Here is a 21,065-nt window from a genome sequence, read left to right as displayed (position 1 = left end):
TGCATGGAAGCTGCTGAGTGCTTTAGGAGCACCGCAGATAGAGATCATCACAAGAATAAATCTTGTGGGTTTCAGTTATCAACACTCAAGCCCAAACATTTTCCTTAGATAAGGAGAAAGTCATGGGTTTCCAAGGATGAACATCCATTATTGTATTCTGTGTCTTGGTGCTTGTTCAGTCCAGTTGAAAGGGGGAGCACTGATGAACTTGCTCACCAGCAGGCAAAGGAGTCCCACCAAAGTGTTGATCTGCTAGCTCAAGGTTGCAGCTCCAGGCAAATCCAGGGGTGTTGAAACTCTTCTGGGAGAGTTGTGGCATCCTCAGGCATTTGTCCATTTGCTTCATCCTGTTGAGCTTTCTCAGGGAAGGTGACTGGAGGTTGTCTCCTGCTTAGAGACCTGCACATAATAAGGCATTTCCCTGACTCTGTGTTCAGTGTTGTTGAAGAAGAAGCTGAGAGCTGCTTCCCAAACTGTAGGTCAAATATTTCCCATGTCTTCTCTGAAGTAGTTCAGTGTGACATAGTGCCTGCAAGTGAACAAGAATTATCATTATCAGCAGGCCTCTGGGCAAACACAGTGGAAACATCTCCCACCTCTTTCCTAAAGGTTCATTTGTTTCCTGGGACCAAAGTGAGGTTTTAGGACGAGCCCTGTGCTCCCTCTCCAACCTTCCACTGAAGTTCCCAGTGTATGTGGTGGCTTGTGCTATACCTTGCAAAGCCAAGCTCAGCTGGATGAAGAGCATCCAGTTCTGGCCTTGTGCACTGATTTTACTCAGATGGATCAAAGAGGAGCTTTAGTAATATCAAGGCAATTTTGTGTGTCAGCCAGGCCCCAGATAGTTTGCTGGGTGTTCTCCCTGAAAGCCACATAAGCTTCTCCAAAGGGAGAACAGGCATCTGGGAATGAGGGCATGTGTCCCATCAAAGGGATACTAAGGAGGAGGCAAAAAAAAGTTCTGGAATGACACATACTTTTTTTTTTTCAAAATTCAGGCTTTTTTCAATCCATCTTATATTTTCATGGGGTGGTGATTCCTGTGGAGCATCCCATTTCCCTAAAGTGGATATCCCATCTCTAGAGGAACCAGATATATCACACATTCCCAGTGCTCCCAAGAGGGTCCCATCACCTTTACTGAGCTTGGTCTGCCATATATGGGTAGAAGGTGCTTCCCTCCACGGCTAGGAAAACTTGGGGGGCAAAAGAATATTGCACTGCTTAACCTGAACTGATCCACCTTCCTCACCCAGGTGATCTCGCCGAAGCTGAAACGTTAATGTCTTTGTCTTCTCTTAAACTCGCTCTAGGTATCAAACTGGTTTGGAAATAAGAGAATCCGGTACAAGAAGAACATAGGTAAATTTCAAGAGGAAGCCAATATTTATGCTGCCAAAACGGCTGTCACGGCTACCAATGTGTCAGCCCACGGAAGCCAGGCTAACTCACCCTCAACTCCCAATTCAGCTGGTTAGTTTTTATTTTTCTTTTGTTTCGGGTCGTTAGTGTTCGGTTTTTTGTTTGTTCTCCCCCCTCCCTCTAATCTCTCTCTCTTGTTTTCTCCTCTTGGTTATTTCAACTTTTATTTTCTGGGTCTAGTTTGCTCACTTTTGTGGTCTTTAAAAAATTGAAAAGGAGAAATGGATTTGGTTTGGGGGGAAGGGGGTACTTTATTTTCTTTGCATTTTTTTTCCCCCATTTCTCAGTTTTTTCCTCTTTCCCTTTCCTGTTCTGTTTTTCATTGGAAAAAGGATGTGATCAGAACCTTGTGACTATGTTGGGGGTTATATGCATGGATGGTAAATACAAACCCTGAAAAATTATGTGATTACTGTTGCTGGGATTGCTTGCACTTTGTGGGGAGAGAAAAAGTAATGGAAAAGTTATTTCATAATGATTGTATTTCACAATACAATGAAAGCATGAGTGACCCTAATGGATAAACCCCAGCATTTCTGGGATGTCCTAACTCATGCCATTATGGGGGTTGTTTTGGCTAAATTTGTATCCTTTGATTTTGTGGTTATTGTGGTTATCTTTGGTTGCTTACATGACAGTGTCTGGATCACCTGCAAGAGTGTGCTCTCTGTGTGAATTTTATTTTCCCTTTGTGTCAGAGCGATCCAGAGAAATTCATGGGTCTTTTCCTTCCCTTTCCCCCTTTCCTTCCCATTTGCTGTTGCTTCCATTTGTTTGTTTTGAGGGTCAAAGGCACAGAGCACTTTGCCCAGATTTCAACTCCTCTGCTAGAGAACGATGCTTAGTTCATGCGTGGTGCCTTCTGCAAGGTCGGCTGACCCAAAACTGATCCGGGGCTCTGGTTGTGCTCCCAAGAGCAATGGAAAATTGGGATTTGTTTAAAAGAAGGGACACAAGTGAATTTTGTAGGTGCAATGAACTTTGTTATCCGTGCAAATATCTGTGTGCCTGCTTTCTTTTTAGGGGTGGGAGGAAGAGTGGGAATGTGCCACTCTTGTGCCTTTGAGCTTGGTGTCTGCTTATGGTGCCCTTTCCCAGGGCTTGCTGTTATCAGGTGGGCTACTCAGAGGAAAGAAAGGAGTAAAGAGGATGGGGGGCAGCAAGACGTTAAGGAGACTGTGTAAATGCTGGTTGTTGTCAGAACATGCCTCTATAGCGAACACAACCCTGCCTGTGCAGGTGTAAGAAGAATCACACCCCAGAAGCACCCCTGGATCTGGGGGCTTTGTGTGGGAAGTGGAGAACCAGGGAACAAAGAAAGAGAGGAACCAGTGGCATGGGTCTCTGGCTGATGGCCAGAACCAGTCCCCCAGCAGGAAGGCAAAGGCAGCCCGATACCCACGGGCTAATGCCTAAGTGGGGATTGACTGCTCTGTGCTGGGGAGCTCCTCCACACCTTGAAGGGGCTCAGGTGGATGACTTTGACAGAGCAAGTGGTAGAGGGGCTTATTCAGTTGGGCAGTGGAGAGAAGTTCCTACACACAACTCTTTAATTTCCAGTGGACATGGTACTTCTAAGGGTCTGTCCCCCAGAGCCACGAGGAGCAGAGATGTTGCAGGTCAGAAGTGCTGGGGGGACACATTTCTGCCACCTCCTCCTTGCCCTGGCTCAGATGAGATGCTCTGAGGGCTCAGGTAGATGCAGCAAAGCTCTACAAGGGCGGTAAATTTGTTTTATTCTTTTTGGTTTGCTTGGAGATTTTTGTTCCACTTCAGTTGTCTGAACTGCTGAAGATTTAGCTGCAGTTTAAAAGATGTCAGTCTTTCCAAAGAAATACCTGGTCAGGTGGGGGTCTCTTAACACCCCTCTATAGAAAAGGCTGGAGGCAATTCTGCTGGAGAGGACAAAATTGTGTGTGATGGGGGAGATGCCTGCTGCCTGGAATGCTATCCTGCAGCCCGCGTCACCTTGGAGCAAGGAAACACAGCTTTCCTGCTTCTTCTCTTTCTTCAGCAAGAGTCAGATCTAAAGGTCTGGAATAGCAAGGGAGGAACTTCAGATGGTTTAAGTGGTTTTGGATCTGGCCTGCATGTAGGAGAATAAGCATTTCCCCAGAGCCTGCCCAGTTAAGTAGTGCTCCGGTGCGAGGCTGTTTCTTTGCCTTCCCCACGGTTGTTTCAGAGATAAATTGGCCAGTACCCTGCAGTAAACAGCTGAGATAATCCCTGGGTAACACTGCTCTTTCAAGGAAGGACAAACAGTCCTGTTATTAACAGGTAAAACTTGAGCTCCTGGGTCCTCTTTCTGGCTCACTCGTCTGCACTCTGGAATCATTGACCTCTTTTCACTTGCCTGATGTGTCAGCAGTGCTAAGGCAGGGCAAGGGGAACTCATAGCCCATGGAGATCCTTCTTCTGCTATAAATAAAGTGTTTCTAACCTGTCCTGCATCCCACCACCCTGTCTGTAGACTGCAACAGTGGCAAAGCAGCGGGGAGGCCCTGCTGTCAGCACTGCAGTGGGCTCTGGGTGGGCTGGCAGAGAGAGTGGATCTGGATGTCCTGATATGTCCTCCCCTGAGAAGACACCTGGAATTGCCTGAGATTTTTATCTCCCAACAATGCCATCCCAGGTTGAGATCTCCCCAGCTGACCGTGAAGATGTAACAGCTCAGTCAGGCATCTCTGCACTGTCACATTTTGGAACAAAGACAGACCCTGAAGACATCTGGAGTCGTGTGACCGACTTCAGGTTGCCCTGTAGGTGCTGGCAGCAGGAAGCACACCTGTACACACTGGGTCTAAAATACCTGTCTGAGGAGGATTTGGAGGATTCTATCTGGGACCATGAGCCATCCCAATGTGTTGAATTCCCCAGGCAGGAACCTGGAAGTGGATGAAGAGGTGAAGGACTAAGATGGATGATGCCTCCCCTTTTATACCATGGACTTCTATCTGTTCCCAGATCACTGGCTGAGACTTTGGTGAGGAAGGAACCTGAACAAAGATAGGATTTGCTGGGAATTTTTCAGACCTTCTGGTTTAAATACATTGTAGGACATGTGGAAAGAAAGTAGGCAGAGGACAGGTCATGAGGAAGAAACGGCCAGCCATGTAGTCCCTGGAGGGCCATGATGCTGGAAGAGGAGGTGGAACTGGATGCAATGGGACCTGGGACAGGAGCTAAATTCATTTCTGCTGTGGCTACGCAGGCCCATCTGTTCTCTGCATTGATGCCCATGTTACTGGAGATCAGTGAATGGCTTCAGTCAGTCAAAGAGATTGGCCACACATTGACAAGGGCAAGGATTGCATCTGTCTGGCCATCTGGCACGTTCAAAGCAGGGTCCCCCATCCTCAGTCACCCAGGCCTGAATGTCAAACACCTTTTCATCGTGAATACACGCAGTTGGGCTTTATCAGCCAGATGTTCAAATAAGCTGAGATGTCTGGCTCATTTGGGCTAACAACTCCCCATCCTCACTTTGATTGCCTGGACAATCTCAGCACAAAAACCACATGGCAAATGAAAGCTGTTTTATCTGGGCAGACCCTTTTGCCAACCAGAGTCCTCAAGGGCCACACACAGGTGATGACATCCAGTGAAATCTTCCATGCAGAGCAGCCAAAATTGCCCTGAGCTGTGGGGTTTTTTTCCTGCTTACCTTTTTGTTTCGTAAAATCTTCTTGCAAAGCTGTTGTCTGGAAATGTACTTCATCAGGCACAGGTCTTGCTGTTTCTTCTCTGCCTTTGTCCATTTGTATCCAAAACACAGTGCTGGAGAGGACCCTGCTTCAGCAGAGACTGTTCTGGTCGTGGCCTCACTGTCTAGAGTGTTGGCAAGTGTCCTGCTGGATCATCCCTGGCTTTTAGACCTGCTTTCAAACTCAATGGCTTTGTCCAGCTGAGAAGCTGTGTGGTCCATCATGTTCTTCCCTCATCTTTGGCCATAATAGAGAGACAAGGAAAAGTTATTGCCATTGACACAAAGTTATTGTGTCATTGCCATTGACTTCAGCTTTGGTCGTGTTTGTTCTTGATGCTGTCTGAGTTGTCAGGTACTTTAGAGAAAAGGACTTCTAAGAGGTCCCGGAAAATTTGAGTTGGAAGTTGAGATCATCAGAACACAGAAGACATTACAGAACCTGGAGAAGAAGCTTTCTGAAGAGCTGGAGAAGTGGTGCAAGAAATACCAGCAGTTAAGCTTTTGAAGACTTTTGAATTGGAGGCAAAGCTGAAGTGGATTTGGCTCATCAGAAACATTAGGGATGTAAGAAATCTCTTCACATACATTGTTTTGATGTAGGCTTTCACCCAGGGGTAAGATCTGACAGCCATAGCTTGCTTAAAGATTCCCAGCACTCTTAAAGCCAGTGCTGGCCTGATAGAAACTCAGTACTAAGGTGGTGATAGGTCTTGATGGTGATGGGTTTAATGAGTTGTCTGTGTGCTGAAGATAAACCACTCCTTCACAGTGCTTCAAGTCATAAAAAATGTCGGGGTTTCTAGTAGGTTTTTGAGTCCACACACAATGGCATCAAGGGACTTCCATGCCAACATCAGAGCCCTTTTCAAGCTCAAAGACGAGCTTCTCTCATTTGTTACCTCTCAGTTCCTGAGGAGCCCTCGACCAAATTATGACCATCAAAGACCCACGGTGTGTTGAGGGCGGAGCCTTTCAGAGAGACAGATTAGATTTACAACAGAGCCTCCTCTAGCGAAAGGATTTGACTTGGATTCCTGGAGGATACCTGAGCCTTAATTTTCAGGCCTCTTCTCGTTCCCGCCCCCTCTCCCACCCGAGCGTGTCAGCTCCTCTTAGCCGTGTCTCTGAGATGTTGGGCTGCCGTAATTTTCAGACGTGGTGAGGAGGCAGACGCTGGAGTGCTGAAGCAGCAGCGCGGCGGCACAGAGGGCTCCGCAATTACGGCTCTGATACAAATGCATCCATACGTGCGGGGCCATTGGTATGCGCATATTTATCTTTGCATCCACATCAGCGGCAAGACATATTTACCGTTTAGATATGCACATATATTGTAAAAATACCCCTTGCCAATAGCAGTGTATATCTTGTAAGTGACATTTCCAGCGCTCCTCATGATTTCCAAGACACCGTCGCTCTTCAGAACTGGAGTTTGCGGCTGTTTGTTTATTTTTATTTCCTCCTTCCCAATCTCAATTTTATGGGCAGGTTTGTTAAGTTTCAATAAAATACCAGTTAAGTTTATGGCATTTTTATTTGTTATTGTTGTTGTAATTTTCTTTTGGTGGGGGAAGGTGGGATGAAATGTTGCTTTGCTGGGGGCAGAGTGATAGCAGTGCCAAGCCAGGTGCTCAGGGATTCCAGAGTCCTTTTCCCAGCAATGCCACTGATTATTTGTGTGATCCCAAAGGTTTGTGCTCACCCGAGAAGAATAGGAGCGTATTCTCTGCTGCTTCTGAGCAGTAGCTGCAGAGTCTTTTGGTTCTAAGCCTCTGCAGGAATACAAAGCTGTGTTTTTCTGCCCTTGTGCTTTTATTCTAGTGGTCAAAGCAATCGCTCAGATAACGGGGTCGAAGCATCTTTATATGTGTGAAACATGCCTGTCTTCATGCTTAAAGTTGAGCACTGTCAGAGTGGGCTGTCCTCAGTGTGCCAGCTTATTTCCCTAGGTTTTTTGCCTTTAAAATAGCAAGTAACCTGAGAGGTTGGGAAGTGACAGGAGCCCTTTGCCAGCTGAGCAGAGGAGGCAATGGTTACAGCTGCCTTCTGACTAGTCCCTGTTATTTTACGCAGCGCTGTGGGATTGCTCTGTGGAACAGGTTGGGCAGGGTTGACAGTGAGCACAGACAATGAGCTATTCCTGGCTCCACTCTTTTCAGGCACTGGTGGGAGGGTCCTGATCCAAGACTCATTGTGCTCAAGATAAGTCTTTCTCTTGACACTCTGGGGCGTTGTATCTGGCGGCAATGTTTCTGCTTTCCTTCAATTCTGAGAATTGCCAGCACCTGACAGAAGAGCCAGTCACCAAGAGAGCAACAGAGAATTTAGTGAACACGGAAGTCTCCAGCATAGATCTCCCACCTGCTCCCTGACCTTTCTCAGAGGTGGCTTCCTTTAGAAGAGCCTTCCTGGTCCACCTCCAGGGCAGAACTGGGATCTGACCAGTGTGTTTTTCCCCTCTCCAGCAAGGGGAGGGGGATTGCCAGACACTTCTCAGAGCATACGCATGAGCCATAGTTGGGCAATTCCACCAGGACTGTGGTTGCCAGTCTTCCAAGCTGGAAGTGGCAGTGTAGATGATGAGAGTATATTTGGGACTGGAGCTGAAAGCATAGCTGACCTGGGCCCCTGAAGTCTCTCCTTTCCAAGGCTAACGTCATGTATATAACCAAACCTTGCACGTTGAGCTGTCTCACACTTAACGCGCTGATCTGCACGATAAGTTCTGAAATAATCCCATAAAACCTTTTTATTTATTTTTAACCCCCTTGCCTCCTTCCCTGCCTTCCAGTTACATGATGGGTTTGTTTCTCCCATTCAGTGGTTGAGGAGGTGCTCAGATATCTCAAAGCTGGAAGCAGAAAACCTTGTTTCTGCAAAAGATGTTTTTTTTCCTTTTTTATTTTTTTTTTTTTTTCTCCTAATCCCACCCAGTTGTCTTCACCGGTTATCATTTTTTAGCGTAACATTGGCGACTGGTGCATGTCCATGCAGTGGGGAATTTGCTTACAGAGCTCATTCCTCTGGGGCAGCTGGCCCAGGAGAGCCATAACAACTTTGTGTTCTCTCATGGCCCATCACAATGGAAGACACTTACCAACGTCATGGGCACTGGGAATCTAGCCCAGGTGCCTTCACATTTTTGGCAAGACTTTGCTCCTGGTGCACTGCAGTTCCCACCAGTGATGGGTTCCTAGTGTCCTGAAGGCAAACTCCACACTCCGCTCCCTCGCAGAGCCCGCTGTGGCTCAGCTGGAGCTCCAGCCGTGAAACTGGATGGGGTCTGGATGTGCTCACCCTGCAGAGAGCAGCACAGAGTGGAATTACCCACCCTGGTGTGAGCTTCTCAGCATGGGCTTGGTTTGCCCGCTGCAAAGGCTTCTGCTCCTGATAGCGAGGCTTGTCTGGGTGATTCTGTTCTCCAGCGCAGTCTGCTGGGTGGACACCCCCAACAACCGAGATTTTTCGAAGCTGCCTGAAGGATTCTGATGCCCTGAAATGAAGGGAAAGGGCTGTCCGAGTCCTCCAGGCTGTATTTTGTTTGTCTCAGTCAAAAGCATGAAGAATCCTTCCTCCAGCTGAGGAGCAGTTGAAGAATGTTCTTGGCATTGAGCTGTAACAACATGTGGCTTTGAATAACCTCAGGAGTGCATCCTTTTTTTTTTTTGCTTGCTCTGTTCTTCATACTACTAACCTGACTGTGTTTTGTTTTTGTGGTTGCTTTGCATGTTGTTCCTTCCTCTTGGCTGAGAGTCATGGGGTGGATCTTTTTTCCTTTCTGTGATTCAGGTGCCTCACTCTTTCCTTTCCAGGTTCTTCCAGTTCTTTTAACATGTCAAACTCTGGAGATTTGTTCATGAGCGTGCAGTCTCTCAATGGGGATTCTTACCAAGGGGCCCAGGTTGGAGCCAACGTGCAGTCACAGGTAGGGACCCATCCGATGTACTGCCAGTGAATGCATTAGTGTTGGAGGAGCCTCTGATTGTATTGGCACTTCTCCCTCCCGTCTGAAAAGAGCAAATCTCAACCAGCACAAATGAACCAACCAACACTTAAAAAAGGCAAACCAAACCGAAAAACCGACCGACCAAAAAAAAGGCAACAGAAACAACCACCAAAAAAAAAAAAAAATCAATCCAAAAGAAACTAAAACCAAACGCCCAACCAAACCAACAACCATGGTCTTGAGGAGACTTGCCCACACTTTGTGAATGCATTTGGCTCTGGCTTGATAGTCATACTAGGAGGAAAGAAGGTGTAGGAGAATAGGCAAAAGTCAAACAAAAGCAGCTGAGGTTTAGGTTCTGCGTGCTTTATTCTTTCAAGGGAAGGGGCCAGATGTTTGGACTGGTGTCTCATTTTAAAAGGCTTCCACGACTCCTTTGATGCCAAACCAGGTATCTCCTAAAAGGCAATAAATGTTCAAATACGTAGCTAAATTTTTTTAAATTTATTTTTTTATAATTAAAAGCCACCCTTCACCATGTCCCCACCTCCCCAAAGCACAGGCACTCACACCACTCATGCACACACAAACAGGAGAGAGCAAGGGAACTTTGAGCAGCGTTCCCAGAATGCCAGCCCACGCTTGGGGCAAAAATAAAGAATTTAAAATAACCAGAATCTCACTCAGATCTCCCACCTCCCATCAGATGTCCAGATATGCCACGAGTCCCCTCTCTGGCATCTAAGGCTCTGTTCTGTGTTGAGAGATGACAGCCACTTGGACACTTATGCATTGGGCAAGGAGAGCTCTCAAGTCAAGGCTGCTCCCTGATGGTGCTGAATGTGGAGCACACATCATCCGTGGGTGATGAGACGTGCTCACCACACATAACAAACAGCTGGGGCTGGGCTGGGGGCAGTGAAGGGAGAGGAGCAGGGCACCTGGAGGAGAGCAGCTGGTGCCTTTGCCGTGGTAGGTATATTTCCTCTCTGGGCCCTCCGCAGTGAAGGCGCTCAGCCAACTCCAAAGGATCTCCTTCCATTGCTGTGAGCTTCCAGTGCTTGGGGTCAGGGGTGGAAGGGGGTAGGAGCAGGAACTTGAGCATGATGGTGGAGCTGGCCGCAATGATGTGCTCCAGAAGATCCCACCCCACGCTTGCCACGCTGTTCTCCCTCTCCGCTCTTTTTCTCGAAAGACTTGGGACCAAGGAGAGCATGATAGGGCCACTGGGGCAGGCAAGGGATGGTGAGGGAGGCAGGAGCAGTCCTCTGTCTCATCTCTCTCCACAAGACCAACTGCAGCTCTCTTTTACCCCTCTTTGAATATATGCCTTTGTTTTTATTATGAGGATTATCGTGATTATTGTTCTTGTTACTGTTTTATCTTGCCAAAGATCAACGGAAGCGGCTTTGGCCACTAACCTTTCATTCACTCTAATTTGTTTCTTTGTTGTTGTTGGTCTGTTTAGGTGGATACCCTTCGCCATGTTATCAGCCAGACAGGAGGATACAGTGACGGACTCGCGGCAAGTCAGATGTATAGTCCGCAGGGCATCAGTGTAAGAAAAAAAAAAATAGACTCGGGTTCTTGTTTTTTTGGGTGTTTTTTTTTTTCCTTGTTCTCTCACTACCAATTATTTCAAAGCCATAGGGCTCAGAATGCCACTTAGTCGGACTTGTCTTTGCTTTTACGGTCACCTAGTTTATTGCTTCTGTATCGGTCACGCCAACGGCAGAGCTTTGCCCACAAAAAAAGTGGCGACGGGGCAGGCTTTGTGCAGGCAGCTGGCGTCTAGGACTGTCAGAGCCGATCAGCGTTCGCCTGGCACCTGCGGCCACATGCGCTCGGCCGAGAGGAGCTGCTAAACAGGTGACACCTCGTGTAACCACGGTGGGGAATGTCACCGCGAACGCCCTGGTCCAGAGGTGGCTCCGTGCAGAGGGCCAGTCCTTGAGCGACCATCTAAAAATAACCCACCCCTGGCTGGCATCCGAAGGTGCGGTGGCGATGGGGTTGGCGGCAATAGCGGTCGCAAACGAAAGGAGAAAAAACCCCACAGAGCCAACCAACGTCAACCCAAGAAAACCTCGCCCAACCAGGCTGGGGGAGGATGCAAGGGGGAGGGCAGTCTCTGCAGCATCTTCTCCTTGTTCTTGGGTGCGCTGGCGGGTTCTGACTAGCATGAAAATTCGTAGCGACAAGCTGTGTCGCACAGGGGGAAATCGATCAGACACACACAAGGAGAACCCAGTGTAGATTCGGGACAGCAATCCAACTTCATTTCTCAGATCAATCGTCCACCATCTCAGTGGCGGTGACAGCAAGCTGGGAGAGGAGGGCAGCCTGGAAAAGGAGGCTATGTGAGCGTCAAGTGGGTGGTGGCAGCGGTGTCTGGGGTGGCACAGACGAGGGGGCAGCTGGCCCTGGACATAACAGGCTGCCACGATCCCCATCCAGGAGGCTGAAGGTCTAAATGGGGTGGTCTTGAGCTAGGAAGGGATCCTCTGGGTGGGATGGTGGTCCTGCAGCCAAGACCCCCGTAGGGTGCACTGTCCAGTCCCATCACCCTGCTGGCCAAGCTTGTACCATTTGTGGCAGTCTGACATCTGACCATCTTTGGGCCATCGTTATGGGATGGCCACTGCCGGCGTGGGGAGGGGGTGCAGGGAAAGGGGTGCAGTGGGACGGGGGGCTGTGCTCCCCTCTCCTGCGGGCACCGGGGCTTAGTGGGCGGCTTGACGTCAAGGAGGCAGAGGCAGGGAGGATTTGTGAAGTAATGTAATTGAACATGTGCAGATAATTATGTCTCATTACATAAGCCCCTTGCAAAAACGGCGCTTGGAAATGCCACATGAAAGAGCCTATCGTTCCACATTAATTTCTCCGTGCGCTGAATTTATTCCCTTTCTGGCTTTTTAATACTTGGAGAGTAAATGAATCGCAGGCTGATCATGATAAGAGATGATACTTTTGTGTAAATTAAAATACCCCCAAGGAAAGAGGCTGAGCTGATTACAGTTGCAGTTGGCTTGGAAAATAACAGTGGCCTGGGTTAAGCCAAAATTTTGGAAGGGGAGGGAAGTTCCTGCCAAGGATTGCAAGGCAGGGAGGGTACAGCAGGGGAGGGGAGAAGAAAGAGAGAGGGGAAACTTGAAAGCCAAATGGGACCAAAAAAACATGGACTGATGTTTCTGACTGTGGTAATGGGAGAACCAGTGTTCCCACGAGCAGCACTAGGAACTGCTGAGCTGAGCATGACAGGAGCTCATTGTTTCCCCCTGTGCTTTCCAAATGCACCTCATGTCTCCTCAGGCCGGTTTTCAGGGAGGACAGAAGCCCGGATTGGCCTGGATGTTATTAAGAGATGGGCTGGGTGGCAAAGGGTTTGTGGCACAGGTTTGTGGGTGACTGCTCATTTCCCCATAAAGCTGTGGTAGTCAAGGGGAATGAGACAGGAGCTAAGCAGATAGTTTGGGAGGCATCTTCTGGGTTGTCTCTCTGTACCAAAATGTTTTGTTTCCCCTGTATCCTGGGGATACAGGACACAAACTCCATCCTGGAGCTTTTATCGTCCCTTAATGTCTTCCCACCCAGTGAGGTCCATTGATCTCCGTTTATCCACCCTGAAGTGTGGCTGCCCTGGACAAGGTCCTGGGGAACTCCTCAGTGCAGTCAGAGTGGCTGCACTGGCTCGTGGCAGGCAGGGCTTCCCTGACTCTCCCTGAACCCTTTAATGCCAAGGAAGGGCAGCAGAATGCAGAGGAAAGCTGATTGTGACACAGAAAGCTGCCGTCCCCGCATCACCCGAGCATCCCCATGAGCTGCTGGAAGGAGATGAGCCGAAACCTAGTCAAGAGCCTTGTCACAATGATGTCTGCACGGGGCTGAGGTTAAGTCATCCCCCGAGCCCGTCAGTGCCGGGAAGGCAGCGGCAGGTTGCCCGGCTCCACGGCTGGAAACCTTGGCAAGGGACACAACGCTCGGGGTTTGCCTTCCTTGATGGCAGATGAATTTTTAAACGCGTGTAAGTCGTGACAGCTGAGAAGAGGAATCTACCCAAAGCCCAGCTCCTTCCGTGGCTCTGCTGCTCGACGGCTGACAGGCCACTCCGCAGGGCGGAAAGGGCTGGAGTCAGTTCTGCATCGTTAGCAGGATAATGGGCGGTGTCCCAGCCATCGCCATCCCCGTGACCCACAGGGAGGGCTGAGGCAGAGGGAGAACAGATTCCTTCTCCTCCACAGGTGGAGACAGCGTCAGTCAGCACCGGTCCCAGCAAGGGATGGGGATGCTCGTGGCGATGGAGGGGTGGTAGAGGCCAGAGCTGCCTCGAGGATACCCAGGCTCAGGTCACACTGAGAGGAAGGAAAGACCCACCCCCCATCTGAAAGGAGGGGGTGTTTGGGGCCTGAGCCAGCCCTTTTGGCAAACGTTGAGGTGTAGGGTTTTGCACCATGAAGTGAGGGTTTTTAAGTGTCTGGGCTCTGTGGACAGTGTTGCAGGGCTCCACCTGTGTACCCAGGAGGTCCCTGAGTCTAGGGATTTCAAAGCATTTAGATGCTCAGGTTCTGTTGGGCTCGAGTAGAAGTTGCAGTTGGCTTTATTGCTGTAGTCCTCTGGAGGGTCCCATCCCAAAACATTGCCCTTCCTGCCACTGTCCCATGGCTGTAAATCCACAGTGTTCTAGTTCCCCCACGTCCTAGTGAATGAGTGAACTGTAGTCATCTTAAAGAATAGCCTTTTCAGAAATTTCTTTTTGGACTTTAGTTTAATTTATAGATCTTTTAAAAGTCTAAGATGAGAGACTGTTTTAAAGTTCATCAGAGTGTGAGGTTTTTGATTTAAAACCACTGCTGTGGAGAACTGTGCCTGTTTACAGAGTAGTGTGTGTGACAGGAATGGTGGTGGTGGGTGTGATGAGAGTTTTGGATCCACTCTTGTCAGCAAGGATCACCAGGCATTGATACCTGTAGGAACTGAGAGCTCCTCACTTGGGCTCAGATCTTTTGCTCTAAGAATTTGAACCTTGGGAAGAAAGTTGTTGCTCTGCTCCTCAGCAAACTGCGGTTCACCATCGTGGTCAAGCTACGGTTCATGGTCATAACCACCAACTGGGGTGTGGAAGTTGGTCTGGCAGGGCTTCAGTGCCCAAACTCCATCCATTAGAGGTACCTTGGTGTATTCTAATGGCCAGGAATGCCTGGCTGTGATCCTTGGAAAGTGATATCCAGACAAAGGTGGATTCTCTGGTGTGTAATAAGACCTTCAGTTGATATTGTGTTGAGGCCCTTAAAAGCTCAGAGGTCTGAAACCTCTTTAAGGCTGCTCTGTCAGCCTTGCCAGTATCTGGTGTGTTTGCAGGCTGACCTGACACCGTGGGCCATCGATGGTGGGACAGGGATTTGGTCACAGAAGGTGGGATGCCAAGACAGCCTCTGTGCTAAGTAGAAGGCGCTTTTAAAAATTGGCAGAAAGTCGTCTCCCAGCCCCACGTAGGAGGCCTGGGCAGGGAGCCAGCCAGACTTGCTGGAGGTGACAAAAATGCTGAGACCTGTGGAAACGGGCACCAAAACCAGTGGCTTCAGCAATCCATCACCGGGGCTCCAGACTTGGACAGTCACCAAGGCCTTGCCTGTTTTTTGGCATCAGAAGGGAACATCTGAAGAGATGTCTTGGAGATCATTGCTCTGTCTTTGGTTTCTACCCCTCCTGAGGAAGTCACAGCTGTGTGCAGACACTTCTTAGAGGATCTGCAAGGAGCACCAGCCTCCTCAAAAGACTTTCAGGGAGATCCCAAGCGATTTAGTACACTCAGATCCCAAGGGATCTCCATGATTCAGAAAGAGGCAGAGCCATCTGGGTGGACTTGGCTGCATCTTGCATGTGACTTGATCCGTGCAGAGGTGGAGTGGGGAGTGGCAGAGTGTTGAATGAGTGGGGATGGTGTCTGCGTGCCCTCTGCCCGGGGGAGGATCTGGCCTCCTTATGGAGGGCTTGTCCATACCAAAGGATGGTGTCAAGATGTCATGACCAACCTTGGGGCCTCCTTTCCGTTGCTTTACCTGTGCCTTCTGGCCTTCCCAGTTAGGGTGAGCAGGAGGGTGCGGGGTCTGTGAAGGTCTCTCCCCACCATTCCCTTAAATTCCCACTGGATGTGACCAGGGTGGTGTTCAGCCACACAAACTCCCGCAACACAGGAAGGCTGACTCCCAGACTGGAGTGCCATGGGGCTTCCCAGCATTTTGGGGAGAGGGGTGCTAAACATCGAGACACTGCAGTGACTGCCTGCAAGACGCTCTCCCTCTCGCTCCTTCCAGCCGTGACTGGCGTGCAAAAGCCTCGCTAAAAATAGTTGAGCACAATAGGGACGGAGCCCTGCTCCACACGGCCCCCTCTGCTCTCCCCCCTCCTGCTCGCCGTAATGACCCTGCAAACACTAAATGGCATCTGAGTGCATTAAGCAGCAAACTCTCCGGTGACATAGCAATTACGGCTCTGAAATAGATTTGGTGCGTCACAGAAGATAAGGGTTTTGAAAGTTTCTGTTGTGATTATAGCTTGTAACTCCAACAAATAACAGGCTTGGTAATAAGAGGCTGCCAGCACAGCTATTGTGGTTCTCTCTCACTGATGGCACGTAAATTGCTATTAATGTCCTAAGTGTACTTGAATATGCCAGTCTCGGGGCGGTGGAGTTGGCTCTGTGTCTCTCTTTACGCGGCCTGTCATTGTCGGGCCGATAATCTACAGTAATTGCTGCCTCTTGCAGCAGTCCAAGACATGTAAGGGTGGATATTGCATCTCGGGGAGCACAGGGAACGGTGGGCTGGGGCCCGGGTGTGGGTGGAAGCTGGTGGGGGCAGTGGGCACGGGGTCTCTGCAGGCAAGGGGTTCACTGGGCTGGCAGTGTACTTGTGCACAGTCTGGTTTCACACTTGCACCCAAGGTGGAGTGGGGTTTGCTAACCTGCTAAAGCGGGACAGCAACTGCTGCCAACTGGAGCTTGGGCAGCGCTTGGGAAGGATTAATTAGCCAAGCACTGAATCAATGTCACAGTGAGCAGAGGAGGTTGGGTGTGACATCTGCTCCTCTCCAAAGGGATGGCAGCCACAGAGGAGCAGCTTCTGTGCACTGCTGGCTCATGCCTGTGGCAGCCAAGGCCCTCCAGTAGCTCTGCTCTTAAGAGGCTTAAGAGAATTTAGCTCAGCACCTGTTTTTAGAAGAAGAAACAAGTTTTCTGCCGTGCTTTGGTGTACAAACCCTCAGGTGGCATCTCTCTTGCACTATGGCTTGGCTTCCCTCAAGGAGGTGGGGACATGGAGCTATTCTGGGGGACATGGCACAGCTCAGCAGTCCCTTGGGACTGTTGCTTGTTCTGCAGGTTCTTAGCACTTGGGTTCAGATAACATTCAGGCAGGGGGTTCTGGACTGAGGTGTTTGCTATTTTCCTCCTTCCATGTGGGGAAGGGTCATATCTGGGGGTAAAAGAAAACCCAAGCAACCAGAGCTCAGGCCTTTTTTGAGAAATAGTTTTCTTTTAATGGACCGACGTTCTATAAGCACTTGCAGTTTATCAAAACCCCTCTTTGCAACAGAATTGTTTCTGGCCCCATCCCTATGGATGGGGTGGGAGGGGAGAGCCAGATGGGAAATCTCTACCTCATACATTGGTTCCTGCTGAGGGGGGAACAGGGGGTTCTGAGGTGGGTGGGTGACTTGGGTAGGGCCATGTGTGCCATGCCATTGGGTGACTGACGTCTCCGTGTCTCCCTTCCCACAGGCTAATGGAGGTTGGCAAGACGCTACTACCCCATCATCGGTGACCTCCCCCACAGAAGGCCCTGGCAGCGTTCACTCTGATACCTCCAACTGATCTCCCAGCAAATTGCATCCCTGGCTGAGCCGGCCCCGGCGGGGGCGGGAGGGGAGGGGGCCTCTCCTAACACCGCAGCAGTCAGACTGGAGGTGAACCCAATCAGCACACACAAGAAGACTCCTTCTCTTCTCTTCTCTTCGTCGGGATGCTTTTTTCAGCCAATCTGGACACTTCTTTATACTCTCTTCCCTTTCTTTTCTGGGTAGAAGCCGCTCTTCCCCGTCCCCACCACCACCGCCACAACACCACTCCCTCCCCCTCACCCTTTCGCTCCGAAGGATATGTCAACAGGTAGAAGGATTTTAAGGAGGAAAAACAAAAATCCACCACCACCACCACCACCACACAAACCAACCCCAGACCAGTGTACAACCTCACGCTCGGTGTCTTTCTGAGGAGTCACGTCTCGCTCCCTCACTGGCAGGCAACCCCCTCGCCCCCCTCTCTCGTGCTACCTCTCCGTAGGAATCGCCACCGCAGGCCTGCTACCACCTCATCTCTGCTGGCCCCAGCATCGCCTCACGTGCCCAGCCCTGCCTCGGTGAGCTGTCCCTCGGGCCCCACGGTGACAGGGGAGGTGGGCACAGCCCCTGTGCACATAGAAGGAGCCAGTGTGCTCCCCTTCATTTCCAGTAGGTGCCACACATCCTGCTGGCTGCTGTGAGCTGGATGAGCCGGGAAAGGAGGCAGAGGCAGGTGAGAAACGGCCATCGCTGATAACAAATTGCTGAGCACCTCTGTGGAAGTGTGCAGGATCAGGCATGGATAGTCGATGCAGTTTTCCCACAGCACCTAGGGAGGCTGGTGGTGGACTTTTCCTGGTGAGGAGAGTGTCACAGGATGCTGACTCATGTTTCCAGGAGTGTGCCACGGTGTGGGAGAGGAGGAAGTGGGTTCCCCAGTGTGGGCAGGACCTGCAGAGGTTCGTGCCACCCTTTGCATTCCCAAAGCCCTGCCAAGCTGGCAGTGAGGGACAGGCAGCAGGATCCCAGAGGCTGGATGTGGTGGGCTGAGCATGTTGGATGCTTTTGGTTACAGTGCCACAGGTTTGCTTGAGGGTGAAGCCCTCAAGGATGAGTGGATGCTTCCCTTGGGGATGTCTTTCTGCTGTGAAGGGGCTGGTTTTATCCCAAGAGTTACTCTGAACAGTGACCGCAGGAGAAACTATGGGATTTTCTGCCCAGCTTTTCTGATCCACTGTTTGGACAGGCAATGATGGCTGGTAATCGAGGCTTCATCCTGCTGAAACGCCCCTTCAGGTGGCTGATGCTTGGGAGGACATGGCTTTCACGGAAAAGCAGGGAGAGGCAGCACCAGTTTCCCTGGGCTAAGCTCTGTGCCAGGGCGGTACTTTCGGCCGTCGGTTCTTCCAGCGGGCACGAGGAAGCTGAGCCAGCCCGCAGCAAGACCCTGGGTGTCATGGGGACTGGTGTGGGTGCAGCATGCCTTGCACCTTGTGATGGATCCCAATACCTCTTGGCTGCATCTCATGCTTTTGAATGTCCATGCCCACCCTGCTTGTGCTGGTCTTGAGGTGGGAACTGCCAGCACAGAGCGGCGTTAAGCAAGAACTGTTTAAAGCTCTGCCAAAAAAAATTTCCACCCTTCCGCTGGAAAAAAATAATGGTCGTTGGCTTTCAGGGCACAGCATTGGTGCGCCCACAGCTCTGACACAATGTCATCTTGCAGCGCAGGGGCTTTGAGTGTCCAACAGTGAGACACTTCCTGCTGCTTTCACATCCATGCTGGGGATGGGGACCCTGTGGCAGAGTGGGATGCGACATGCGAGGTTTAGGGCTGCCTCCCAGCTCTGTTAAGTGCTCCGAGAAGGTGTTTCCGTGCAAGGACAGTTGGGTGCTGCTCACCTTCCCCAGCCCTGCACCTTCCTGCATTCCTCCTCCTCCTCCTGTGGCCTCCCTCGGTGCTGCCTTTTGTCCACTTCCAGCTTGTTTTACACAAAACTGTTCTGACAAAGCATTTCAGGGACGTGGGACTGGGTCAGGTCTGTTCTCTGGAGCAGCAGCAGTGCCATGCCTGCAGGAATGCCACAGTCCCTCCTGAGAACCAACTGGGACTGAGCTGAAACCACCTGCTTACCAGAGCCAGCCCATGCCAGGGCTGCCTTCTCCTGCCCTGCAGCCGCTGCCCCTCCTGCCTGTCCCCCTGCCCGTGCCACCCCCTGCCTGGGCCAGGCACTCCCTCCTCCATGGTACTTTGCAAATCACCTCCTGGATCCCCCGACTGGTCCCTCCAGTTTGTATTGGCATAGCTGCTTGCTTGCCTTTTTCTTTGCTTTTTTTTTATTTTTAGGTTTTGTTTCTCCTCCCCATTCTCCTCCCCTACTCCAGCCCTGAGTGTTGTGGGTTTTTTTCTTCTTCTTTTTTTATTATTATTTTTTTTTTCTGCCCAGAAAAACCTGACTTCGATACCAAAAAAAAACAAAACAAAACAAAAAGAAAAAAAAAACCACAAAAAAAACCACAAACAAAAAAAACCCTGCAGAAACTCAAAAAAAAATAAAAATTAAAAAAAATCACAAAAAAAAACTCGACGATTCTTTCAGCTTTATTAACATTTTCCATTGTTTCTTGCGATTTGTGTCTCGTTCTTTGTAGTATTGATGATAACGAACATTTGATAATGAATGTTCTTGTATATTCAGATAAAGGAGAAAAAAAAAAACCAAAAACGCAGTCGGAATTTAATAGTGTTTATAATAAAAGAATAAAAAATGACCCTCTTAGCACGCAAAACTGAACAGGGGGAACGTCCCATCCCTGTTCTTTCTGTGGCAACAAGCGCTTCATTCCTGTATAGTTTATAACATCAAACTACCTACATTCATCTTCCTTTTTTTTCGTTTGTTTGTTTTTTCCCATGGTTTGTTTTTTTATTTTTTTCATTTTCTCGCATTTGTGAATTAGTTCAAGAATGCTAGAAAAGTGTAGAGTTGTGCACACTCATTTCTTCTTACACAATGTTTAAAAAGTGACGGTAATTCATTTTGTAAAACTTTAAAAAGAAAAAAATGGTTGGAATAGTGAGCATTAATAGGTACAGTCTAACACTTTATGTTTCTTAACGTTGAGACCCAGAAATGACCTTTTATTTTTTTTTTTTTTGGCATTATTTGGGATGGGGGGGGGAGGGGGGCTTTGATGATGATTCTGAGTTTATTTTGACCTGTCCAAGACGATGGCCTTGCCACTTCCCCTGCGCTTTTGAGCTGTGACCAGAGTGATGTGAAAAGTGATGCTGGTGGTTTTTTTGGGGGGGTGTTCCTCTTCTCCCCACTCCCTTCGACTCCCAGCTCCAGAATATCCTTCTGTTGCTGCCCTGGGGCTGAGTGGTGGGATTATGTCTCTGAGGAGAGACGGAACTCCGAGGAGTTTCAGGGTGGAGATGCAGAGTCAGGTGCTGAACCCCAGTGGGTCTCCGTGCTGGGGGTGTTGCTGAGGTGCCTGGAAGTGATGAAAGGTCTTGAATCCTCCCTAAGATGTGTAGATCCCCATATGCTCTGCCCTGAATCCCAGTATCCCCCTTGGCCCAAAACTGAGGGATTCAGAGCAAGGAAGGTTCCAACCTCCTTTTGCCTACGGACCTTGCTGAGAATGGGGTCTTGCAGCCTGGCCCTCAACTTTGGCTGCACCAGTGTGCTGAGAAGGATGAGGGACAAGGAGCAGGGCAATACAACCCCACCCATGGTGGGACATGGCCCAAAAACCCCCACAATGCAGCCTAAAATCTCGGTGGCTGGTGGCATGAGATTCAAGGAGAAGTGCTAAGGAAGATGTCATTTGGCATCATTTCAGTTTTCTGAAGTTCCCCCACTCCTCCCAAAAAAACCCTGAGCTTTTCACATCACTGAACGGTTTAGGGTTTGGGGTGTTACTTTTAATCCCAAGGTTTCCTGGAGTCCTTTTGTTTTCATACACCTTTATTATTATTATTATTTTATTATTATTAAGATGATATAAATCAGACATTGCCTGGGGGGGTGGTTTTGTCGGTTTGCTTTTTTTGTTCTTGCGGAGCCCTTTCTATCCCTTGTAAAGATGATCCAGTTCGGAGTTGCTTTTTTTTCTTTTCTATTTTTTTCCCCATCTTTTTTTTTTTCT

General features: G+C 49.5%; 1 protein-coding gene across 3 annotated transcripts in view; it reads left to right on the top strand.

Moving 5' to 3' along the window:
- The window catches only part of PBX1 (PBX homeobox 1), a 125,979-nt gene extending 108,902 nt beyond the window's left edge, over positions 1 to 17,077 (top strand). For 2 of the 3 annotated variants that reach the window (XM_027895846.1, XM_027895845.1), the window contains exons 6-9: positions 1,314 to 1,473; positions 8,941 to 9,053; positions 10,543 to 10,632; positions 16,852 to 17,077. In XM_027895846.1, the coding sequence (XP_027751647.1) occupies positions 1,314 to 1,473; positions 8,941 to 9,053; positions 10,543 to 10,632; positions 16,852 to 16,944 (456 nt within the window). In that variant the 3' untranslated portion in view covers positions 16,945 to 17,077. The remainder of the gene's footprint in view (positions 1 to 1,313; positions 1,474 to 8,940; positions 9,054 to 10,542; positions 10,633 to 16,851) is intronic. The other variant, XM_027895847.1, reaches the window with a different exon arrangement.
- Positions 17,078 to 21,065: the final 3,988 nt, after the last annotated feature.

This window comes from Empidonax traillii, unplaced genomic scaffold (assembly GCF_003031625.1).
Source record: "Empidonax traillii isolate 1590-97213 ecotype Southwest subspecies unplaced genomic scaffold, ASM303162v1 scaffold474:size1423191, whole genome shotgun sequence".
Taxonomy (NCBI): Eukaryota; Metazoa; Chordata; class Aves; order Passeriformes; family Tyrannidae; genus Empidonax; species Empidonax traillii.
This window is presented reverse-complemented; position numbering and strand designations above follow the sequence as displayed.